Here is a 26,053-nt window from a genome sequence, read left to right on the forward strand (position 1 = left end):
TCGCGTTCGGGCGATCCCCGCCCTGTCTCCTCCACAAACGCCACCGCTGCAGTAGTCTGAGGAGGAAGATGGTGAATCACTTCTGCGGCCCATGCGTCTTCCAGCTCCTGCTCCTCCGGCAGCTCCCTTGTCAGGTAGGAGTCCAGGGTGAGTGATGCTGGGGTCCCAGGATCTTTGGCATTCTTTGGGGGTTTCTTCTTCCCCATTCTGGTTCCTCCAAGCTTATTTAAACAGGCTAAATAAATCCTGGGTGGAGGAGCTCAGCACTCAGGAGTCCTGCTCCATGGAGTTCTGGACACGCCCCCCAGATTAAGGTTATTTCAATGACCATTGTGGGTTTTTCTTATATTAAACAGAAGGGTACCAACTATTTTGTCTACTTGTGTAAACAGCAAAATCACCATAAACTAACCCACCAAAAATACTACATAAACTATTAATTTTTTATTTTTTTTTGGTAAAAATGAATGACACGTTTAACATGGTACAAGAAATGTTCCAGGAAAATAAGAGCAAGGAACTACCTTGAAGGTTATGTGGGAATCACTGAGTAAAGGTCCTTCCATCTCAACAACTCCAATTTCTTGAAATAGGCTAGAGCTAGTTTCAATGTTTTCTGTTGAGTCCTGGGAAGAGCTTTCAGATGGGTTAAAAGCTTTAGCCAGTGTGTCAAATGCTCTGAAATAGAAAATAGTGACACTAAGAAAAATATAGTTTCTCCTGTAACAACCCTTTCTCCCTGATTTATCCATACAAGAACCCAGGAAAAAATAATTAACTTTGTGCTAAGTTTCCATGATCTGCAGCTTTAACTGTGCCTCAATGAGTAGGATACAGGGAGCAGGAGGGTAGTCACTGGAACCTGTAATTTCCTTCTAAGAAAAGTTCAAACGTTTTTTCAATTACCGGGGAACTCATAAAATTTATACAAAGATAGCAGGAGTAGCGAACACTAGAGAGGAAAGAGCGCGTATTCAGAAGGATCTAGACACACTCAAACAATGAGCTGAAGCAAACAGAATGGTGTTTAACAGGGACAAATGCAAAGTCCTACATCTGGGTAAAAGAAATGTAAAAAGCATATATAGTATAGGAGGAATAGAACAGGCGATAGCACAGGGGAAAAGGATTTGAGCATAATAGTGGATCCTAGATTCAACATGAGCCAGCAGTGCAGTGCTGCAGCTAAAAAGGCCAACTAAATGCTGGGATGTATCAAGACAAGCATTGAATCTAGATCAAGAGAGGTTATTATTCCCCTATACTCTGCCCCGGCCAGATCCCACATGGAATACTGTGTACAAATCTGGGTGCCCCAATTCATGAAAAACATCAATATACTGGAGCAAGTCCAGAGAAGACCAACCGAGATGGTAGAAGGTCTGCAAACCATGTCATATGAAAACCGGCTAAAGGAACTGAGGAGTAGGCTGAGAGACTTCATAGCGGCCTATAAATACCTGAAAGGTAGTCACAGTTCAAAGGGAACTACCCTATTCTCAATAGCACAAGGAAGTAGAAAAAGCAATGGGATGAAACTAAAACGGAAGGAGATTCAGATTAGACATTAGGAAAAGCTTTCTGGCAGTGAGGGCAGTCATTGAGTGGGACAGGATACCACGGGAGGTGGTGAGATCTCCATCAATGGAAATCTTCAAGCGGAAGCTGGATAAACATATAGCTTGTTTTGATTTAGGGCTCGTGCGCACGTTGCGTAATTGCATGCATTTACGCTGCGTATTGCACTGCAGCGTAAAACGCATACGTCCTGCATGCGTCTATGTAAATTGTGCATGAGACGTGTGCACGTTGCTTTTATGAACGCAGTGATTTGGGTGTTAAAATTTTGTCCCAAATCTGTGCGTTCATAAAATGATCATGTCAGTTATTCCTGCGTACTGGATGCAGCTCCGACTGTCTATGGTGGGGGCAGCAGCCAGAGCGCATGAAAATCGCCTTTTTTTAACAAAAATACTGCATTCATTATGCAGTCTTTCTGCAGTGATTTGACATGTGCTGTCAGATCGCTGCAGAATATTCTGCAGTTACGTGCGCATGAGCCCTTAGGAAAACCTGCACTCGCAGGGGGTTAGACTCAATGGCCCTTGAGGTCCCTTCCAACTCTACCATTCCATGATTAATTACACAACATTTAGTTTATATTGCACTACCATGATTGTTGGTCAAGAAACTCACTTCTATACAAGTTCAGTCAGAGACAGCGAAAATTCTCAATTTGAGGTCTCTGTCTGTCTCTAGCAAAAATTTCTGTACTCTGCTATGATTTAAATTGTACCCCATACATACTCTCCGATTCAATCAGACATTGCTTGCTGAGCGGGAAGTTGCCTAATTAACCACATGACACCAATATCAAACCCCTGCACCATACAGCTGCCATGGGCACCTGGTCTACGCAGCATGCTATTGCATCGCTCCACATTCGATGTCAGATTAGATGAGATCGTATTTCTCGAGAGATACTCTAAACTAGCAGTAGTTATGAGGGGGTGGTTTTTGTGCAGTTGATCAATGAATTTCAGCAGGATTGGAAAGATTGGAGTTTTTTGCCTTTTTTAAGCCTGAACTTTTTTCCAACATAACAAAAGACAACAGGCATTTTATTTATTTCTTGTTCTCACTTATATAGCGCTATTACTTCCACAACATTGTCATCGCACATCATCATCAATGTCTCCAATGGGACTCACAATCTAAGGCTACATGCGCATGCTGCTTTTTTTCCTGCAGTTTTGTTGTCAGAACTTTCTGACATTTGACTTCCCAGCAAAGTCTATGAGAAGTCAGATTTGTCATGCGCACGTTGCAGTTTGTCAGCGTTTTATTTGTCAAAGGTTTGTGACAAAAAAATGCAGCATGTTCATTCTTCCTGCGTTTTTGTCAACATTTGTCACAAAAACGCAGCAAAAACGCATGGTGTGAAAAACGCACCAAAAACGCACCGAAAATTACATGCGTTTTTTGTGACATTTCCAGGCTCTCTCTAACAAGGTGCAGTTTTGGCTGCAGTTTGTGAACACAAAAAGATGCAGCGTGCGCATGTAGCCTAACTCCCCTATCAGTATGTCATTGGCGTGTGGGAAGAAAGCTACACAAACATGGGGAGAACACACAAACTCCTTGCAGACCCCAGTAGTGCAAGGCTACAGTGCTAACCACTGAGCCACAGCACAGGCACGTCTGGAAGCTCCCCATTTCATGTCCATTCAACCATAGCGGTTTTATATATACTAATAATAAAGTGCTAATAAAAAATAGTTTGTACCTGGTGACTTCATTGTTGGATTGATTATCTTGTGGAAGTTCAGAGAGCGATGTATCACCATTACTTAAACTTTCAACAATAGACAATTCTGTGCTGGACTGAGACAATTCATTTGACTTGCTAAAATTTGCAAGTGATGTTACAACATTGGCCAAAGTGCTTAAATCTCCTCCTTCAACCTGCTAAAAAGACAAAAGGACAGGGTTATCAGACAAAAACATGCCATGACACTACTCCATGCACTTCCTATGCACATTTGACGTATATGAAGGACATTTTTCACACAGTTCTAATTTTTGGAGGATTTTTTTGGAATCCATTTATCTTTTAGTCCTTAACCTTTTACCTTGTCATGTGTTACTAGCATGGGTTCAGCTTTAATTCCAGACTGTATATTCACCAACATTCCAGAATCCAACAAACTGCTTGACCTGGAATAATAATGGAAAAAAGGTGGTAGAAGAGATGTAGGAACGACAGGAACATGGGCTTTGGAATCTATAAGGCATTGTAAGGCTGAGTTCCAAAGGTCCAATTGAAAAAAAAAGTTGAAATTTCAAGACAATACAAAAACTAGCCCACAAAGAAAAAGGTTAGCCAAAACCATGCAGTTCATGTGATAAACTGCGCCACTAACCAAACATACCTGACGGGTTTGTTATCAGTTACAAAAGTTGTTGTTGCAGCAAGAGGGCTCCGCAAATCTTTCCTAATGTAGATTTTTTCTGTGGATGCTGCACAGTTTGACGATTTTTCTCTAGCTGCTTCTATAGGTTTTCTTTCACACTGTACAGCTGTAAAATCAGTAGACGTTAATTGAGGGGTTAAAATAATTAAATCTTGGGAGGAATAACAAACAAGCCAATGAATTCTATTTTAAAAAATCGGATTAAATAAAAGACGCTAGGCAATGGGCATTGAATAGCATGTTAGTACGCCCCTGTGGGTGTGCTAACATGCTATGAGGGCGGACTAGTCGGAGGAACTAACGCCCGTGCGACTAGTCCCTTCACTCTGCATTAGCATACCGTATCATAAAGGATCTTTACAAATACTTTTTCTAAAGATCTCTTTATTTATGCTAGTGTATACAGGGACAGTAAGGCAGGGATTAGCAGTATGCACCCAGAACTGCTCGTGGTCCTGAGTGCATATTGCACCTGACAGGTTCCCTTTAAATACTGATGAAGTTGCTGGCCATGCCCAACCCAGAAAGGTATCACATACTTTTCAAAAGTTGCAAAATTTTTGCTCAACTACTGGTTGCACACATTTTTTTCTTGCATTTCAAGCAGTTTATGGCTATGTGCGCACGTTGCGTATTAGCCCTGCAGAAATTTCTGCAGCGATCTGAAGAGCACATGTGCGCTTTAAATCGCTGCAGAAATGTCCGTAGTGAAGCCGATTCCATGCGCTCTGCCTGCAGCTCCGGCCATAGACAGAGCAGGAGCTGCCGGCAAAGCGCACGGAAGAAGTGACATGTCACTTCTAGAACGCAGCGCTTCAGCAGTAGCCGAAGCGCTGCGCTCTAAAACGCCACGTGCGCACGGCTCCTGCACAATCTCCATAGACTGTGCAGGGGACGCAGGGCGCATGCAGTTACGCTGCGCTACAAAGCGCAGCGTAACTGCATGTATTTACGCAACGTGCGCACATACCCTAAATGTGCTTGATGATATCAGGGTCTTAGAATGTAATGAATGTATAATGAGGCAGCTAAACTGTTGGGAGAGAAAAAAAAAAACTAAAAAGAAAAACACAGACTGCTAGCATTCAAATAAATAAAAGTAGCAAATCTAAGGCCATGTGCGCACGTTGCGTTCTGGCTTGACAAATAAACTGCAGCGTTTTATCACTGCGTGTGCGTTTCAAAATGCATTCAAAATGCTGCGTTTTGGATGCATTTTGAATGCGTTCTGGGTGCAGTTTGGATGCTTGCTCTCCCACAGAGGGAAGAGCATCCAAAACGCACAAAAGTAGTGACATGCTGCTTTTTTAAACGCATCGATTTTGTCAAATATTTGGCATCCAAAACGCTGCGTTTAAAAACGCAACGTGCACATGGAATTTGCTGACTTCTCATAGACTTTGCTGGGGACGCAGAACGCATGCATTTGCGCTGCAGTTTAAAACTCTGTGTAAACGCATGAAAAAAGCAACGTGCGTACACAGCCTAACTAGCGTTAAAAGCATGAAAAGGCACTGTCAGTACAGAATGACTGCTCAAACCAATACAAATGCTCAGAGCAATCTTGGGGTGTCAAAACAGTTCAGTGCATCTCCCCAACTACTTGTTTTACCTCTATGTCCTTCCCCTCTTCATTACTTGACAGCTATGGCTTTTTAGAGCCAGATGTACATAGATAAATAGAAATTAAGAAGGTAGAAAGGTGCACTTAAAAGAGATAGTCCAATACCTATAAATCCCTTTACAAATACCTATCTGTATCCCCTAACCACTTTTGAAATAAGCTTCATTATTAAATTCCTTATAGTTCTCCATCTCCTGTTATTTCCCATGTGTGTTTTATTACTTTACTTTGTGACATTTGGTTTCAGAGGAGTCTTAAATAGGATGTCACAGGAGGCAGGGGCTGCACTTACTGTCCCCCCAGTGTCTATCACCCATCCTCAGACAGGACGTCATCAGGTGACGGCACTGCAGTCACTTACCACAGCTTCTGTCACTGCTGTCCATTGATGACATCCTGGTTCAGTAGAGGTGATTGAGACATAACCACATCTTCAGTCAACACCACCACCGGCCCGTCACAATCATTGCTTCGAACACTGCAGTTTCTCTTCTCAAATGAATCATCAGGGGACAGTACTTGTGTCAGGCACACCGCTTCCATCACCACCCCCTGATGATTTGTTTCAGGGAAAGAGCATGTAGTTAGAAGCAGTTGCGGACTTATATTCAGCTGCCAACATTACAGTCACTGCTTCTTTGTCATTTTTCGATCACCTCTACTAAACTAAGATATCACCACAGTACGGAGAGGGCAGTAGCACTGGTAAGTAACAGCAGCACCCCATGACGAGGTCCTGTTTCAGGAGGCATGATACGACTATGCAGAGAAGTGAGTGCAGTCCCAGCCTGCTGTTACATCCTGTTTGAGATCCTTCTCCTCTCAATGGAATCCTTAAAGGAGGTAAAATGAAAGAAAAAAAAAAACAGATATAGGAAATAGCAGGACAGGGAGCAGCATAGGGAATCTTACAATAAAGCTAATTACAAAACTGGTTAGGGCTCACAGACCGGTATTCGGCCACCCTTTTATATGTTTGGCCACACTAAGGGTGCACCGAGCGCCTGTATTTGGTTTGAACAGTCATTGCGCTAACAGAATCCCTATGAGAGCCGATCACTAGAGAAAGCTATACGTGTCCCACACTTGCCTAGCAGCACTGAAATCTATTTTAACAGAGTGCTCCTTCAACTGAATTGAGGACCAGTAGAGCTAGAGAGTCAGCATGACATAATATAACACCTAAGTGGTCTAATATACATTTATCAGACAAGGTATATTAGCGTAAACAGATACTTACAATCTTGCTTCATCCCGAGTGCGATACACCTTTGTAGCCGGCAGTACTGACATCTGTTGCGGTAGTGTTTGTTAATCACGCAATCTTTTGCTCCTCTGCATGTATAAACCAAATTTTTCCTAATACTTCTTTTAAAGAATCCTTTGCAGCCCTCACATGTTACTGCCCCGTAATGACGACCTGGGAGGGATTAGGAAGGAGGTATGAATTATAGTATTCACTAAAGTAACAACTACATAGACTTTGTGCAGCACTTTCAACACAAATTAGGCCAGGTATGGGGACATTGCGCTCCTATTTACCGGAAGGGGAGACAAAATTTAGCTAGAAACTTAAAGCATTGGCTTATCTGCAGGATTTTCCATAAACTTTATCATAGACTTTTTACACACTGTATTGGACAACTCTGCACCCTTCAATCGTGGAAAAATGTACATTTACGACACCATAGTTTTACCTATTATGATGAATTTGCCAGGCAGACTTTGCATACCCAATCAGTTGACCAGCTAGCCGGGACTAGTATATAAACCCCAAAAGTCGCAACATTTTACTAAATTTCAAAGTGTTGTCTGCCAGAATTCTAGAAAACACCTAGAGGAATCGGGGTTGAAGTTTTTGTGGAAGAGTGTTTTATGCTTTTTTTTTGTCATAGCCAGAAGTAAATTCAAAAGAAAGGGGAAACTGAAATGAAGCACATATATGCATTCCTGCTGAATCCATTTCTATCTTGAGCTAAAAAACAATACAGAAAACTGCCATGGTGGTGTTTTCATGTGACACATGCAGCTCAGGCAAGATGGCTGACTACCTGAGAAAGAAAAAAAAATCTAAAACAATCTGTAAAATAAAAAAAAAACATGTTAAAAATTAATTTGTATCCCATGCTCATACATACCTGAAGCTTTATCCCCACAGACCACACAGAGATCCACTATTGGTTTGTTTAAATTCTGGTCTATGCACTGAGCATCTGACAAAATCTAGAACAACAGATATAGAAAACAAGAAAATTATAGAGGATAAAGAAAAGGCCGAGATATTAAACAGGCACTTTTCATCTGTGTTCAGCAAAGAACTGACCGTTCCAGGTATCATTCAACAAGGCAAAAAAATCAAAGTTTGCCACTTAACTAATTTAGCACAAGAAGAAGCACGCCTACAACTCTGCAAGTTAAACATTGACAAATCCACAGGACCAGATGGCATTCATCCACAAAGTTTTAGTATCCAAATATCCATATAGGATCAGAGGCCTGGTGCCCTCACAGTCTCTGGAGCAGACCCCTTAGATTTTGAAGTGTGTCATAAATCCTCCTGACAGGTTGAGTCAGCACACTGAGTTCTAGATTAGTGGGTTTGTGGGAAGACAAATTAATAACACAGCTGACTGTCTGTAGGATTTATGACAAACTACAAAATCTGAGGGGTCTGCTAGAGGGACTGAGGGCACCAGGCCTCTGATCCTATATGGATATTGGGACACAAACTTTTACACCACTAATCAAAGCTAATTAAGGATTCACTCTCTAAGCTTAGTGTTTCTTTATTTAAATGTCCTTTTACTATGCATCCCTGTGCTCTGTTTGTGTATATATTTGTGTCTCTTCAGATATTTTGTCATACCATGCCTGATGAAGAGACTGGAGATGCCTCGAAAGCTTGCTTTATAACATCTTTTTATTTTATTTTAGTTAGCCATTAAAAGGTATCACAACTACAAAATTATAATTTTGTTTCTCTCACAGAAAGCAATTATGTAAAACGTACAACATGTATTTAAACTAGTAAAACCCCAGAATGACATAAGGGTATGTGCACATGATCCAGAGTGCCAGCGTTCAGGACACAGCGTACTTTTCCTTCTAGAGATCCTAGCATCATCGGTGGGAGAATGTATTTGTGCACACATTCAGGGCCACCGACAGCATCATTTCGCTGTGTTTTCCTGCTCAGTGCACAAGCATCGTTGCAAAAATAAATTAACGTGCTGCGGCTCAGAAAGCTAGACGGCATGTCAGTTTATAGAACATCTAGAAGAAGCACAGTGGGCATGGGATTTCTATAAATGCATTCAACTGTGCTTGTACTATACAATGCTGCGTTTTGGACGTAGAGAAAACAAGCCAAGTCCAAAACACTGCTAACACTTATCGTGTGCACTCACCCTAATTAGTTTTTGCTTATCATAGCTACAAAAAGATGTTTCCATCACGTTCGACCAAAGGATCACAACGACAAGAAAAAGGGCCACATGCACAACCAATATTTATATTTATATCTCTCTATCTCTATATCTCTCTATATCTCTATATCCACACATACATGCATATACTTTTTATATATATATATATATATATATATATATATATATATATATAAAATCAGTCAGCTCCAAGATGAGCTCATCTGTCCCTCCTGATCCCGACTGTCAATCCACAAGAAGTTTGGCAATTGAACAAAATATCTTCATATCTCACAGGCAAATGAAAATGTGATTGGATTTTTTTGTTCCCACAAAATATGTTTAATACAAAAAAAAATTACTGTGAGTAGTACACTAAAAAAAAAAAAAAAAAAAAAAAAAAAAAGGACAAGTAAACTGCTATAATTTTTCTGGGTGGACTGAAGTTTGCAGTTTTTACCTGAATGTGCTGTGTAGAAACATCAGGGCTTGAGATGAATAGTTGGTTGACACCAGCAGCATCAGGCGTTGTTAGGTAAACCTTGCCTTGACTGCTGTCTTGCCTTGCAAGGATCACTTTACTTTGAGATGAGCCATCGTTATTAGTCAAGATGAACCTTTTGCTTCCTCCACTTTGATCAACTGCTGTAAGAATTTGGATTTTCTGACCAGTCTGCTGATCTGTTACGAACTAAAGATATACATTAAAAAAATATTAAATTGGCTTTACCCAATCTTGAGAGCAGTAGAAACGTTAAAAGCTTTCTGCTGATGTTACACCTCAATACAACAAAATGTCTGGGCATCAAGCCATGCAAGGAAAAGATACAACAGCCCTGAATAATTAAACTGTTCATTAAAGGAAAGGGAAAATATGACAGCAACAGGCATAGCTATAGCAAAAAAAAAACGTATTAGAAAAAAAAAAAAAACGCCTCTTCCTTTTAGCTGTTTTCACTATATTTAGACTATAAAAAATGCTGAAAATGAGCAGACAGCACATTATTAACATCAATATGTGTAGGGTCTATAGGGGGAGACAGGGCACATAGTGTATAAAGCACTGTATTACACACACACACACACACACACACACACACACACAAGTTTAAAGTCCAAAACAATAGAAAATTAAAAAAATAATATAGAAGAAAAAAAAGAGAATTTTGTTTACTTACCGTAAATTCTTTTTCTTATAGTTCCAACATGGGAGACCCAAACCATGGGTGTATAGCTTCTGCCTCCGGAGGACACACAAAGCACTACACTCAAACGTGTAGCTCCTCCCTCCGGGCTATATACACCCCCTGGATGACAATCTAACCAGTTCAGTGCAAAAGCTGAAGGAGGACATCCACCCATAAGTAGAGATAGAGTAAAACTCGGAATAACCGGAACTCTGTCTACTAACAACAGCCGGTGAAACACACGGAACAAAAAACTGCCAACAGGCAACAGGGAGGGTGCTGGGTCTCCCATGTCAGAACTATAAGAAAAAGAATTTACGGTAAGTAAACAAAATTCTCTTTTTCTTTATCGTTCCTTATGGGAGACCCAAACCATGGGACGTTCCAAAGCTGTCCATGGGTGGGAAATAAACCAAACTGAGAAGTAGGCAAAACCTAACTTCACAAATGGGCGACAGCCGCCTGAAGAATGCGTCTGCCCAAGCTCGCATCTGCCGAAGCATGAGCATGCACTTGGTAGTGCTTCGAAAAAGTGTGCAGACTGGACCACGTGGCAGCCTGACAAACCTGCTGAGCCGTAGCCTGGTGCCTGAAAGCCCAGGAGGAACCGACAGCTCTGGTCGAGTGCGCCTTAATCCCTGGCGGGGGAGGCACCTGAGAACACTGGTAGGCATCGGTGATAGCCGACCTGATCCAACGAGCTAGGGTCAGTTTAGAAGCAGCGAGACCCTTGCGCTGACCAGTGGTTAGCACAAAAAGTGAGGTGCACCGCCTAAAAACGGCGGTGCGTGACACATAGATTCGGAGCGCCCGCACCAAATCTAAGGAGTGTAACGCCTTCTCAAAGCGATGCACAGGGGCCGGACAAAGAGAAGGCAATGAAATGTCCTGGTTAAGGTGGAAAGGAGACACCACCTTAGGGAGAAAGTCCGGAGTCGGACGAAGAACCACCTTGTCTTGGTGAAACACCAAAAAGGGGGATTCCGAAGAGAGCGCAGCCAAATCAGAAACTCTCCTGAGAGAAGTTATGGCTACTAGAAAAACAACTTTCTGTGAAAGTCTAAACAAGGGAACCTCCCTGAGAGGCTCAAAGGGGGGTTTCTGTAAGGCCGTGAGGACCAGATTAAGGTCCCAGGGATCCAAGGGCCGCCGGTAAGGAGGAATGATGTGAGATGCGCCCTGCATGAAGGTGCGCACCTGGGCCAGTCGGGCGATACGCCGCTGGAACAATACCGACAGAGCCGACACCTGTCCCTTGAGGGAATTGAGGGACAGTCCTAGCTGTAGACCGGCCTGTAGAAAAGACAGGATGGTCGGCAAGGAGAACGGCCAAGGAGCATGGTCGGAAGAGCGACACCAGGACAGGAAAATCCTCCAAGTCCTGTGGTAAATCTTGGCCGAGGAAGACTTCCGAGCCTGAGTCATGGTGGAGATGACCTCAGAGGGAATGCCTGAAGCCGTCAGGATCCAGGACTCAAGAGCCACGCCGTCAATCTGAGAGCCGCAGAATTCTGGCGGAAGAACGGACCTTGAGAGAGAAGGTCTGGGCGGTCCGGGAGATGCCACGGCACCTCTACGGACAGACGGAGCAGGTCTGGGTACCAAGCTCGCCTGGGCCAGTCCGGAGCAATGAGTATGACTCGACGGCCCTCCATTCTGATCTTGCGCAGAACCCTGGGCAAGAGTGCTAGAGGGGGAAACACATAGGCCAGACGGAACTGAGACCAATCTTGAACCAGTGCGTCTGCTGCGAAGGCTTGAGGATCGTGGGAGCGAGCCACGTAAACCGGAACCTTGTTGCTGTGCCGGGATGCCATTAGATCCACTTCGGGAGTGCCCCACTTGCGGCAGATTGATCTGAACACTGACGGATGCAGGGCCCACTCGCCGCTGTCCACGGTTTGACGGCTGAGGTAATCGGCCTCCCAGTTTTCCACGCCTGGGATGTGGACTGCGGATATGGTGGACTTGGAGTCCTCCGTCCACTGGAGGATTCGTTGAACCTCCAACATCGCCAGACGGCTGTGAGTCCCGCCCTGGTGATTGATGTAGGCAACCGCTGTCGCGTTGTCCGACTGAACTCGAATGTGTCTGCCCGCCAACAGGTGGTGAAAGGCTAGGAGAGCTAGAAACACAGCTCTGATCTCCAGCACATTGATCGAGAGGGCTGATTCGGACGGAGTCCAAGTGCCCTGTGCTCGGTGATGGAGAAATACTGCTCCCCAACCGGAGAGGCTGGCATCCGTGGTGAGGATCACCCAGGACGGAGTCAGGAAGGAGCGTCCCTGAGACAGAGAGAGGGGCCGAAGCCACCACTGAAGGGAGCTCCTGGTCTGTGACGACAGAGCCACCAGCCTGTGCAAGGAAGAGATCCGCTTGTCCCAACAGCGGAGAATGTCCAGCTGCAGGGGACGCAGATGGAACTGGGCAAAGGGAACCGCTTCCATTGACGCCACCATCTGACCCAGCACCTGCATGAGGTGTCTGATGGAATGACGGCGGTGCCTCAGCAGAGAGCGCACCGCCAGACGAAGGGACTGCTGTTTGACTAAGGGCAACTTGACAAGTGCCGGCAGAGTCTCGAATTGCATCCCTAGGTACAAAACCACCTGGGTCGGGGTCAGAGTGGACTTGGGCAGGTTGACAAGCCACCCGAACTGAACTAGCGTGGCGAGAGTGAGAGAGACACTCCGCTGGCAGTCTGCACTGGATGAGGCCTTGACTAGAAGGTCGTCCAGGTAAGGAATCACTGCCAACCCCTGGAGGTGCAGGACCGCAACCACTGCTGCCATGACCTTGGTGAATACTCGAGGGGCCGTGGCTAAGCCGAAGGGGAGAGCCACGAATTGGAAATGTTCCTCTCCGATTGCAAAGCGTAGCCAACGCTGGTGTGAAACCGCAATAGGCACATGCAGATAGGCATCTCTGATGTCGATGGATGCCAGAAAATCTCCTTGGGTCATTGAGGCAATGACCGATCTCAGAGATTCCATGCGAAAGTGCCGCACCTGAACATGCTTGTTGAGAAGCTTGAGATCCAGGATGGGCTGGAAGGAACCGTCCTTTTTGGGGACTAGAAAGAGGTTTGAGTAGAAACCGCTGAACCGTTCCCGGGCGGGAACCGGAACAATTACACCGTTGGCCTGCAGGGATGCCACGGCCTGAGAGAAGGCGGCGGCTTTGGAGCAGGGGGGGGTGGACAGAAAAAATCTGTTTGGCGGGCTGGAAGAAAATTCTATCCTGTAGCCGTGGGAGATGATATCCCGCACCCACTGATCGGAGACGTGTTGAAACCACACGTCGCCAAAGTGGGAGAGCCTGCCACCGACCAAGGACGTTGCTGGCGCAGCCAGATAGTCAAGAGGAGGCTGCCTTAGTGGCAGCGGCTCCTCCGGTCTTTTGAGGACGCGGCTTTGCGCGCCAGTTGGATTTACGATCCTTGGCTGCGGTAGTGGACGAGGTCGAGGGCTTAGAGGATGACCAGTTAGAGGAACGAAAGGAACGAAACCTCGATTGGTTCCTGCCCTGGACAGGTTTCTTGGCTTTAGTTTGTGGCAAGGAAGTACTCTTCCCGCCAGTAGCTTCCTTAATTATGTCATCCAGCTGTTCCCCAAACAGCCGGGACCCAGCAAAAGGGAGACTCGCAAGGTACTTCTTAGAGGAAGCGTCTGCTTTCCACTCTCGAAGCCACAAGATCCTGCGGATCGCGAGGGAGTTAGCGGAGGCCACCGCCGTGCGGTGAGAAGCCTCCAGGATGGCAGACATGGCGTAGGATGCAAAAGCCGAAGCTTGAGAAGTTAAGGCATCCGTCTCAGGAATAGAGTCCCTGGTGAGGGAATGTATCTCCGCCAGAGAGGCAGAGACTGCCTTAAGAGCCCACACTGCCGCAAAAGACGGGGAGAACGAGGCTCCTGCCGCCTCATATACAGACTTGGCCAGAAGGTCAACCTGGCGGTCAGTGGGATCCTTAAGAGAAGTGCCATCAGCCACAGCTACGACTGTGCGGGCTGAGATTCTGGACACCGGAGGGTCTACCTTTGGGGACTGGGCCCATTCCTTAACCATCTCTGGTGGAAAAGGAAAACGGTCATCTGAACTACGCTTCGGAAAACGTTTGTCAGGACAGGCCCTGGGCTTGGTAACAGTGGTGTGAAAGCTGGAGTGGTTAAAAAACATACTCCTAGCTCTCTTAGGTGAGGTAAACTGGTGAATCTCTACCAGAGAGGGTTGTTCCTCTGACTCTTGTGGGTTGAGGTTCAGTACGGAGTTAATGGACGCAATCAAGTCACTAACATCCGCATCACCCTCAGACAAGTCAATGGGGTACATAGAGGTAGCGTCTGAGCCCACAGTAAACGAATCCTCCTCGCCCTGCACCTCGGCACGTGAATCAGAGCCGTGGGAAGAGGAAGGAGAAGGGTCCCTGCGTCTCCGTTTAGGGGGACGGGGTCCTAGGACATGCTCTGAGAGCTCTGCAGAGCTCGGAGCAGCAGAGGCACCCTGAGAAGGGGGCTGATGCATGGTCAGCAGTGTCCGGGACAGCTGCCCCATGGAGACGGCAAAAGACTGGGAAATAGCTTGTGAAAAGGAAGCTACCCAAGCCGGGGGTTCAGCCACCGAAGCCGGAGCAGCCGGAGGGATCCCTGAGGAGGCTCCAGGCTGAGACACAACCATATTAGCACAGGCATCACAATGTGGGTATGTGCTTGGCTCTGGCAGAATGAGCTTACAAGCAGTGCATATAGCGTACATGTTTGCAGCCTTGCTTCGGGTGACAGACATGCTGCTGAGGTGGAAGCTCTGCAGTAGTAATACACTCCTATAGAATGCCCTGAGAGTGTAATAAAAGCCCACAACCGGAGGTTGTGGCTTACCAGCCCGCTCTCTGTGTGCCCTCCGGATTCCACAGCTCAAAGCCCCAGTGAAGCGTCAGCCTTCCTAAACAGCAGCAGCTGCAGCATCCAGCGCCGTCCAGTGTAAGAACGCTGAGAAAATGGCGCTGGAAGGAGGAGGGGGGGCGGGTATTAGCCCAAGAGCGGGAAAACGGAGGGCCAGGGAGAGATACAGAGGAGGAAACATCTCCCCAGAGAGGAGTGTCCTCCCCTCTGCTGGCCGAGCGGTGGGCGGCGCCACGCTATGCATCCTGTATGCATGACATGCAGAGGAGCCGAAACCGAAACTAGGCCCAAACTGAAGCCGGGGCCTAGATTTTAAAATGCGGCCGACGAGCAGGCACCTTCGGCGCGGTTCTCAGGGGAAACCCCCAGAACCGGCCGGAATTTACAGTAACGATAAAACACATACTGTCCCCCTAATAAAAGTACCCGGGACCCCTGAAAAACGTCTCAATACTTAGCTTTGAGACGCAGGGCCAGTCCCTGAGGGGGGGTGAACGCTCCTTCCAGCAGAAACCAGACAGGGCTGTGGATGGAGACCGGTCTCCTGCAAGCAGAGAGGACCGAGACGGCTCCCACTTCAAACCAGAGCCTCTCAGAGGATGTGAAGGAGCGCGGCATGTGAAGGCTCCAGCCTTATAAAGTCAACCTTAACAGCACCGCCGACAGAGTGGGGTGTGAAGGGACATGCCGGGAGTCCAGACTGGACCCGCTTTTCTTCCAAATCTTTAAAATTAAAATAAAAATGAAAAAAAATATCAGAGAATGCAAGTGTGTGTGACCTCCTGAAACACAAAGCATTGAACTGGTTAGATTGTCATCCAGGGGGTGTATATAGCCCGGAGGGAGGAGCTACACGTTTGAGTGTAGTACTTTGTGTGTCCTCCGGAGGCAGAAGCTATACACCCATGGTTTGGGTCTCCCATAAGGAACGATAAAGAAATTAAAACAATATTTTCAAAACAACTCGACCTATTCAGTATCGAATATGAATGACGTGCAGAAATACTCTTACTTACATGCTTTGGGATATTATTATCGGTTGCCAATTGCAAAAGGAGCTGCCAGCAGTGGATCTTGATAATTTGGATCCCCATATGCATTCAGTGTGGCAGAACAATCCTCAGCAACCATTAATAACCTCATTGATAAGCATGCCAAGGTGTGCAAGTGCAGATATTTCTGCACAAGGCACTCATAGTCGACACTAAATAAATGAAGATGTTTAGTAAATTTTGTATTCAATTTTTTATCATCTGCATATCATTACCATGTCTATCCATCTCGTGATTCAGAATTCCATGGCTTTTCCTTCTTGGCGTTGTACATTTAAAGTTGAGGAGTGTAACTGGCTGGATAATCATGTAATCCAGCACTGCCAATGTCTGTGGCACTGTATGACATACATGGTTACAATTTACCATGGCCCAGGTATAACAATTGACTGTTGAAGATATTCTAACCTAAGGCCATTGTAATTGAATAGTTCACTGTCTTCTGCTGTCTCCATATTCTGTAAGGCCTCTTTCACACGCCCGTGAAAATCACGCACATGTTTCACGGACGTGTCAAAGATGCGTATTGCACTCTGTGTGCCGTGTGTATGGCACACGTGTGTTATCCGTGATAACACACGGAGAACGGGAACTTTCTACTCACCTGTCCCTGGTACTGATCTTCGGTCTCCAGTCCTGCCGACTACCCGCTGCTGCTGCTTCCGGCCGCAGTGAAGTGAATATTCAATGAGCATAATGAGTGGCGGTCGGCAGCAAGTGACAGCGACAGCAGGGAAGGAGAAGGTGAGTAAAGGTTTGGTTTTTTTTTAATAGACTCATGTCTTTTCTCCGGTGTGTGTCACACGGAACACATCCGTGTGGTCCGTGTGTGTTACGTGTGACACGTTTGCGTTCCGCGTGACACCCGTGATGCCGGAGAAAAACAGACATGTCGGCGTGTGGAGCACACGGGCACACGTAAGTACGGAACGGACAGACTTTCAGTGCAAAAATACTTACGTGTGCCCGAAACTATAGGAAAACATATGTCAACGTGTGCTTGTGTCTCCGGTACGTGAGAAAACTGTCCATACACGTACCGGAGGCACGGGCGTGTGAAAGAGGCCTTAAGAAACAAAACTGATGCTACTATACAAACCTGTATACGGTGAGGTATGGAGACACTTGACTCTGATGGAATAAGCTGTATCCTCTGAGTATTTCCATCCACCACTCCTGTGTGTGTAACTTCTGTCTGTGCACGGGAAAGCTAACAAAAACAAGAAATAGCAAATTTTGGTATTGGGGCACGATTTAACAGAAAGCTGGAAAAACTGTATAAAATGATCAAGTACATACAGTTAAGCCCTGTGCGCACTAGACGTTTTTGCTGCGTTTTTTTGCAGCTTTTTTACCGCGTTTTTGTGCTGAAAACGCTGTGACATTGCTTCCCCAGCAAGGTCTATGGGTTTTCAGAAGTGCTGTCAGCACACAGCATTTTTTTGGTGCTGCGTTTTTGTGGTGACCACAAAAACGCAGCATGTCAATTCTTTCTGCGTTTTTCACAGCGTTTTTCACTCAATGAATGCAGTGCACAAAAATGCAGCCAAAAACGCAGCTAAAAACGCGGTAAAAACGCACAAAAACCGCGTGAGAAAAAACGCCTAGTGAGCACATAGCCTAAAAGTCACAAATACATTATTAGTGCACCATTTATTCCATGTCTGTAATAAAAGTTGGAAGACAGAAGCGCAAGTAGGGTCTTACCCAGGTGATGAATGAGGATGAAAGCACTGATAGAGGTTCATCTTGGTGGGTTGTGACACTCACAACCACTTACTGGCATATAACACAGCTGCTGCAGCCCCATGTGTAGGCAGATTTAGAATGGTACAGAAAACGTTAACGCCGTGCTGTCATGAATGGAAGGAAACTCCACGAAAAGTTATTTAACAAAACGTTTCAGAGAGTTTTCTCCTTCATCAGGTCAAAATCATATTAAAGCTGAATATAATTCTGACCTGATAAAGGAGGAAGAACTCTCTGAAACGCATTGATAAATAAAATCCCCATTAAAGGGGTGGTTCACCCATTTTTTTTATTTTCTATAGGAGTTCTACTTACCTTTCTAGGCGTAGTCTCCATTGACTTCTGTTTCCAGTTCTGGCACTGAGCGGCGCTATCCTGCACGCTCAGTGCCTGTCACATGACCCCCTGGAGCTGTGGCCGCCAGCATCCTCTGACGTCCCGGCATTTCCGGGCTCTCAAACTAGACGGGTACGTCAGAGGAGGCTGGCACCACTCAGATTGAGTGACAGGGCTGTGGGCGGTGACTACCGCACATCACAGCCCAGCATCGAGGTGAGGAGCCGGAGGACGTCAGTGTGGAGCCGGCCGAGCGTCCTGCAGATGGTGAGGCACGGGGCACTAGTGTGCAGTACAGGGGGGGTTCTTCAGCTGAATCCCCCCCTGCACGTAAGTATCTGATCACACTCTCCACCCGCCCGCTCTGCTGAGATGTCAGGAGAGCGGCCGGTGTCGGGCAGTGTGATCATGGGCTCCTCCCAGCAGCACTGCAGGACGCAGCAAGACACTGACAGGCATGTCACCGCTGTGCTCTGCCACCTGCCCTGCTGCATGGGACCAACTGTCTGCACTCTGTCACCTGCACCACAAGTCACAGAGTGGAGACAGTTGGTGACAGAGCACCTCTGCCCCCCCCCTTCTTTCTCCACTCTCTTCTCTCCCCCCACTCTTCTCCCCCTCCCCTCTTCCCCCTCTTCTCTGCCCCCCTCTTATCCCTCTCTCCTCTCCCCTCTCTTTTCCCTCGCGCTCTCCCCCCACGCTCTCTTCACCCCCCCGCGCTCTCTTTACCCCCCCGCGCTCTTTCCCTCCCCCCTCGCTCTTTCCCCCCTTGCTCTTTCCCCCCCGCGCTCTCTTTCCCCCCCGCGCTCTCTTTCCCCCCCGCGCTCTCTTTCCCCCCCCGCGCTCTCTTTTCCTCCCCCGCGCTCTCTTTTCCTCCCCCCCTCGCTTTCTTTTCCTCCCCCCCTCGCTCTCTCCTGGCATGGTCAGTACAGAAATCTCTCCATCGTGGAGGGGTGAGAGGGAGTAATAAACATGGAGTCCCTACTGTGTCTGTGTATTTATTTCTAATAAAGTATTTTTCTCTGTGTGGTCTTTTTTTTTTTTTTTAAACCCTTTATTGGAGATTCTTAATGGCCAGGTCAAACTTGGCCTGACATTAAGAATCTCGGGTTTTATACCAGCTGGTAAAACATAGCTGGTATTAACCCCTTATTACCCAGCGTGCCACCTGGGCCACTGGAAGAGTTGGATACAGCGCCAGAAGATGGCGCTTCTATGAAAGCGCCATTTTCTGGGGCAGCTGTGGACTGCAATTCGCAGCGGGGGGCCCAGAAAGTTTGGGCACCATTCACTGCGGATTCCAATCCCCAGCTGCCTAGTTGTACCTGGCTGGACTCGAAAATTCGGCGAAGCCCATGTCATTTTTTTTTTTAATTAGTTCATGAAATTCATGAAATTAAAAAAAAAAAAAAAAGGGCTTCTCTATATTTTTGGTTCCCAGCCGGGTACAAATAGGCAGCTGGGGGTTGGGGGCAGCCCGTAGCTGCCTGCTGTACCTGGCTAGCATACAAAAATATGGCGAAGCCCACTTCATTTTTTTAAAAAAGTTTTCAGGCAAAAACCTTTATAATAAAAAAATGCTTCCCTGGATTTCTATTGCCAGTGAAAGTAACACCAAGCAGCGGTGGTTAGCAGCCAGTAGCTGCTTGGGTTACCCTTAACAATAGAAAATGCAGCGAGAGCCCACAAACAATGTGATTTTACTGCTCAATTCATCCCAAGTAATCAGATGACTGCAGTGTCTGCCAATTACTTGTTCTGTGTCCCCCTGCATCCATTGCAGCGTGTACGGGCTTGAGGTCAGCGGAGTTCACTCCAGCACTGGAGTCAGCTGATCTGAACTCAGCTGAACTCCAGCCTGCACACGCTGCGATGGATGCAGGGGGACATAGAACAAGTAAGGTCTAAGCCACACGGCGAGAAAAACAGTGCGAGTGGAGTGCGATCAAACATCGCATTCCACTCGGACCAATATTAGCCTGTGTGTCAGTGCACGAGTGATTATTTTCTCAGCCCTAATCAGACCGAGAAAACAATCGCAGCATGCTACAACTGTAATGCAAGACTCTCTCTTTTACCCATTCAAGTGTATGTGGTGAGAGAAAAATCGCACTGCACTTGCGGTACATCGGTGGACTACGGAGGAAAGAGGGAGAGAAATCCCTCCCACCCCTCCTCAGTGCTGGCCCACCCCTCAAGTGCCGGACCGCCCCCCGCAGCTGAGGTCTGCTCACAGAGTCGGACCTCAGTCGCAGGGGCACACGCATGACACTCAGCTCTGCTGTACTGAGCGTGAGCCGAGTGTAATGCGAGGGGATCGCAGTAATCCCCGTGTGGCCCCAGCCTGATCGGCCGACACTTTAGTCAGCTGATCTGAACTCAGCTGAACTCCTGTACACACAGCCCGCACACACAGCCCGCACACGGTCACATGTGACCGGCAGCAGGCAGCAACTGCTGTTAAGGCTACATTCACATGACCGTTCCGTTTTTGCGGGCCACAAAAAACGGTCCTTTTTTTCATGGATGCATCCTAGTGGCATCCGTGTGACATCTGCGTGCCTTCCGTTTTTTTTGCGGACCGCAAAAAACGGAAGCAGCAAGAAAGATGAGTAGATATAGAGATGAATAGATAGATATAGAGACAGAGGGATAGAGGGATGAATGAATGAATGAATGAATGAATGAATGAATAGAGGGCTGGATCGATAGATAGATAGATAGATAGATAGATAGATAGATAGGAAAGACATATAAAATGTCTTACCCCCTGCATATTCCAAGCTGGCACCCTTTTGTGACTTTCATGTGGCACTAAGGGGTGCTTAGCCTTGTATTTAGCCAAAAAATAAAAAAATAATAAAAAAAATGACATGCGGTCCCCCTATCTTTTGTAGCCAGCTAGGATAAAGCAAACGGCTGCATCCTGCAAACCACAGCTGGCAGCTTCACCTTGGCTGGTAATCCAAAACAGAGGGCACCCCACGCTGTCATTTTAAATTAAATAAATAATTTAAAACAAAAAACAAGGGGTCCCCCAAAATTGGATCACCAGCCAAGGTAAAGCGGACAGCTGTGGTCTGGTATTCTCAGACTAGGGAGGTTCACAGTTATTGGACACTCCCCAGCCTAAAAATAGCAGGCTGCAGCCGCCCCAGAAGTAGCGCATCCATTAAATGTGCCAGTCCTGGTGCTTCGCGACATCTCATCCCGTTGCCCTGGTGCGGTGGCAAACGGGGTAATATATGGGGTTAATACCAGATGTGTAATGTCACCTGGCATCAAGCCCTGGAGTTAGTGATGTCAGGCGTGTATCAGATATCCGACATCACCAACCCAGGCAGTAATGAAAAAAAAAAAACAAAAAAAAAAACATTTGAAAAAACACTCCCCAACACATTCCCTCTTTCACCAATTTATTAGAAAGAAAAACAAATCCAGGTCTGGTGTAATACAAGGGGGTCCCACGATGATCCATACCATAGTCAATGTCCCAGTCAATGAAGAACAGAATGTTCCCTATTTGCTGGGAGAGCCGTGCAGTGACCTGAGCTAACATCAATAGGTCAGCCCAGGTCACTGCAGGGCATGACGAGTGCTGCTATCAGGAGGTTAGCGAGGTATATTACCTGCGATGATCGCTGAACTCCTGACAGCAGCGCTGTCACCGAGTTCAATGACCGCCGCCTTCACAAACCAAGTATCGCGAGCGGCCCGTGACGTCACCACTAGTCACAGTCTCGGGTCGACAGCGAGAGGTGATGTGACAAGCGGCGGGCATAGAAGGCAGTGACGACCGCTGACGTCAGGAGGGCAGGACTTCATCACCGTATGTAATGAACTTACTAACCTCCTGACGGTAGCGCTGGTCATCCCCGCGGCTGCTGACACTGCAGTGCGGGCCGCTGCTGACACTGCTGAGCGGGCAGCTGCGGGGCTGGGGCTGGAGTGGGACACTGACTGCACGGGCAGCCAACGGAAGTCACACGGAAGTGCTTCCGTGTTGCTTCCGGGAATTTTGCGGACCCACTGACTTGTATTGAGTCACGGTTCGTTATTACGGAACAGAATAGGACATGTTCCATAATAACGGAGCGGACATACGGCATCCGATGTGTTTTTTTTGTAGGATCGGATGCACATGGAAGTGCTACCGTGTAACATCCGATCCTACACAAAAGACATTGAAAAGATGGTCCTGTCTGTGGGGCCGCAAAAAAACAGAAACTGACCAGGACAAACGGAACGGTCATGTGAAGGAACCCACCTGCAGCCATTGCAGCGTGTGCGGGCTGTGAGATCAGGAGTCAGCTGACTCCAGCGCCGGCCGATAAATTCTGTGTCCCGCTGCAGAAGGATCCGGTAAAATAACGGGTGCATGCGCTGCACATTTAATCCACAGGATCCGGTCATATGCGGTTTGCAGATGATACGGACGACACACAGACTAGGCAAGAGGGAAAAAAGCAATCTCATCACCCCCTCACTTTTTTTCCCCCAATTATTTTTTTCACATGTTGCGCCGGCTAATAATCATAATTTCTGTACACACACACACACACACTGTATACACACACACACACACACACACACTGTATACACACACACACACACACACACACTGTATATATACACACACACACACTGTATATATACACACACACACACTGTATATACACACACTGTATATACACACACTGTATATACACACACTGTATATACACACACACTGTGTATACGCGCGCACACACTGTATATACACACACTGTATATACACACACACACTGTATATACACACACACACACTGTATATACACACACACACTGTATATACACACACACACTGTATATATACACACACACACAGTATATATACACACACTGTATACACACACACACTGTATACACACACAAACTGTATATACACACACACAAACTGTATATACACACACACAAACTCACACACACTGTATATACACACACACTGTATATACACACACACACACACTGTATATACACACACACTGTATATACGCACACACACACACACACTGTATATACGCGCACACACACACACTGTATATACACACACATACACACACTGTATATATACACACACACACTGTATATACACACTGTATATACGCACACACTGTATATACACACACACTGTATACACACACACACACACTGTATACACACACACACACACTGTATACACACACACACTGTGTATACACACACACTGTGTATACACACACACTGTGTATACACACACACAGTGTATACACACACACTGTATATACACATACACACTGTACACACACACTGTATATACACACACACACTGTATATACACACACACACTGTACACACACACTGTATATACACACACACACTGTATATACACACACACACACTGTATATACACACACACACACTGTATATACGCGCACACACACACTGTATATACGCACACACACTGTATATACGCACACACACTGTATATACACACACACTGTATATATACACACACACACACAGTCTATACACACACACTATATACACACACTGTATATACACACACACTGTATATACACACACACACTGTATATACGCAAATTGTATATATACAAACACACACACACTGTATACACACACTGTATACACACACACACACACTGTATATACAAACACACTGTATATACACACACACACTGTATATACACACACACACTGTATATACACACACACACTGTATATACGCGCACACACACACACTGTATATACGCGCACACACACACACTTTCTTCCCCTGGCTGTGTAGAGCTGCTGCTGTTCTGTGTGATTGCTCTCAGTGCATCCACTGAGAAGAGGCAGGGAGGAGGGTTTGGGTGGAGAGCAGAGTGGGTGTATTAGACACAATGGGTGTGTTAGATAAGCTAGACACCGCCCTAGAGCCACAAAGAATTCTGGGACTTGTAGGAACTGAACACAGGAAGTCAGAGGAGAGATTAACCCCATCAGAGCTGGAGCCAGCAATGAGCATGTACTGCTGGTGCACAATAAAAGGTAATTTTGCTGAAAAGAAGGGAATTTTGTTTACTTACCGTAAATTCCTTTTCTTCTAGCTCTAATTGGGAGACCCAGACAATTGGGTGTATAGCTACTGCCTCCGGAGGCCACACAAAGTATTACACTTAAAAGTGTAAGGCCCCTCCCCTACTGCCTATACACCCCTCGTGGGATCACGGGTTCCTCAGTTTTAGTGCAAAAGCAAGAAGGAGGAAAGCCAATAAACTGGTTTAAGTAAATTCAATCCGAAGGAATATCGGAGAACTGAAACCATTCAACTTGAACAACATGTGTATACAAAAAAACAGGGGCGGGTGCTGGGTCTCCCAATTAGAGCTAGAAGAAAAGGAATTTACGGTAAGTAAACAAAATTCCCTTCTTCTTTGTCGCTCTATTGGGAGACCCAGACAATTGGGATGTCCAAAAGCAATCCCTGGGTGGGTAAAATAATACCTCATGATAGGGCCGTAAAAACGACCCTTTTCTACAGGTGGGCAATCGCCGCCTGAAGGACTTGTCTACCTAGGCTGGCGTCCGCCGAAGCATAGGTATGCACCTGATAATGCTTGGTAAAAGTGTGCAGACTCGACCAGGTAGCCGCCTGGCACACCTGCTGAGCCGTGGCCTGGTGCCGTAATGCCCAGGACGCACCCACGGCTCTGGTAGAATGGGCTCTCAGCCCTGAGGGAACCGGAAGCCCCGCAAATCGGTAGGCTTCCAGAATTGGTTCCTTGATCCACCGAGCCAGGGTGGATTTTGAAGCTTGCAACCCTTTACGCTGGCCAGCGACAAGGACGAAGAGTGCATCCGAGCGGCGCAGAGGAGCCGTGCGGGAAATGTAGATTCTGAGTGCTCTCACCAGATCCAACATATGCAAATCCTTTTCACATTGATGAACTGGACGAGGACACAAAGAAGGTAAGGAGATATCCTGATTGAGATGAAAGGGGGATACCACCTTAGGGAGAAACTCCCGAATCGGGCGCAGAACCACCTTGTCCTGGTGAAACACCAGGAAGGGAGATTTGCATGACAGCGCTGCTAGCTGGGACACTCTCCGAAGAGACGTGACCACTACTAGAAAGGCCACTTTCTGTGAAAGGCGAGAAAGGGAAACATCCCTCATAGGCTCGAAAGGCGGCTTCTGGAGAGCAATTAGAACCTTGTTCAGATCCCAGGGCTCTAACGGCCGCTTGTAAGGAGGGACGATATGACAAACCCCTTGCAGGAACGTGCGTACCTGAGGGAGCCGTGCTAGGCGCTTCTGAAAAAATACAGATAGCGCTGAGACTTGTCCTTTAAGGGAGCCGAGCGACAAACCTTTTTCCAAACCGGATTGCAGGAAGGAAAGAAAAGTAGGCAATGCAAATGGCCAGGGAGAAACTCCCTGAGCAGAGCACCAAGATAAGAATATCTTCCACGTCCTGTGGTAGATCTTGGCAGAGGTTAGTTTCCTAGCCTGTCTCATGGTGGCAATGACCTCTTGAGATAATCCTGAAGACGCTAGGACCCAGGACTCAATGGCCACACAGTCAGGTTCAGGGCCGCAGAATTCAGATGGAAAAACGGCCCTTGAGACAGCAAGTCTGGTCGGTCTGGTAGTGCCCACGGTTGGCCTACCGTGAGATGCCACAGATCCGGGTACCACGACCTCCTCGGCCAGTCTGGAGCGACGAGGATGGCGCGGCGGCAGTCGGACCTGATCTTGCGTAGCACTCTGGGCAACAGTGGGA

General features: G+C 46.7%; 1 protein-coding gene across 2 annotated transcripts in view; it reads right to left on the reverse strand.

The window, feature by feature from the left end:
- NR2C1 (nuclear receptor subfamily 2 group C member 1) overlaps positions 1-26,053 on the reverse strand; it is an 83,082-nt gene that overhangs the window by 39,101 nt on the left and 17,928 nt on the right. For both annotated transcript variants that reach the window (XM_075344809.1, XM_075344810.1), the window contains exons 3-10: positions 17,260-17,370; positions 9,484-9,714; positions 7,737-7,821; positions 6,839-7,018; positions 3,933-4,080; positions 3,633-3,717; positions 3,287-3,468; positions 525-678 (exon numbers count right to left, since the gene is read on the reverse strand). In XM_075344809.1, the coding sequence (XP_075200924.1) occupies positions 525-678; positions 3,287-3,468; positions 3,633-3,717; positions 3,933-4,080; positions 6,839-7,018; positions 7,737-7,821; positions 9,484-9,714; positions 17,260-17,370 (1,176 nt within the window). The remainder of the gene's footprint in view (positions 1-524; positions 679-3,286; positions 3,469-3,632; positions 3,718-3,932; positions 4,081-6,838; positions 7,019-7,736; positions 7,822-9,483; positions 9,715-17,259; positions 17,371-26,053) is intronic.

This window comes from Anomaloglossus baeobatrachus, chromosome 4, assembly GCF_048569485.1.
Source record: "Anomaloglossus baeobatrachus isolate aAnoBae1 chromosome 4, aAnoBae1.hap1, whole genome shotgun sequence".
NCBI lineage: Eukaryota > Metazoa > Chordata > Amphibia > Anura > Aromobatidae > Anomaloglossus > Anomaloglossus baeobatrachus.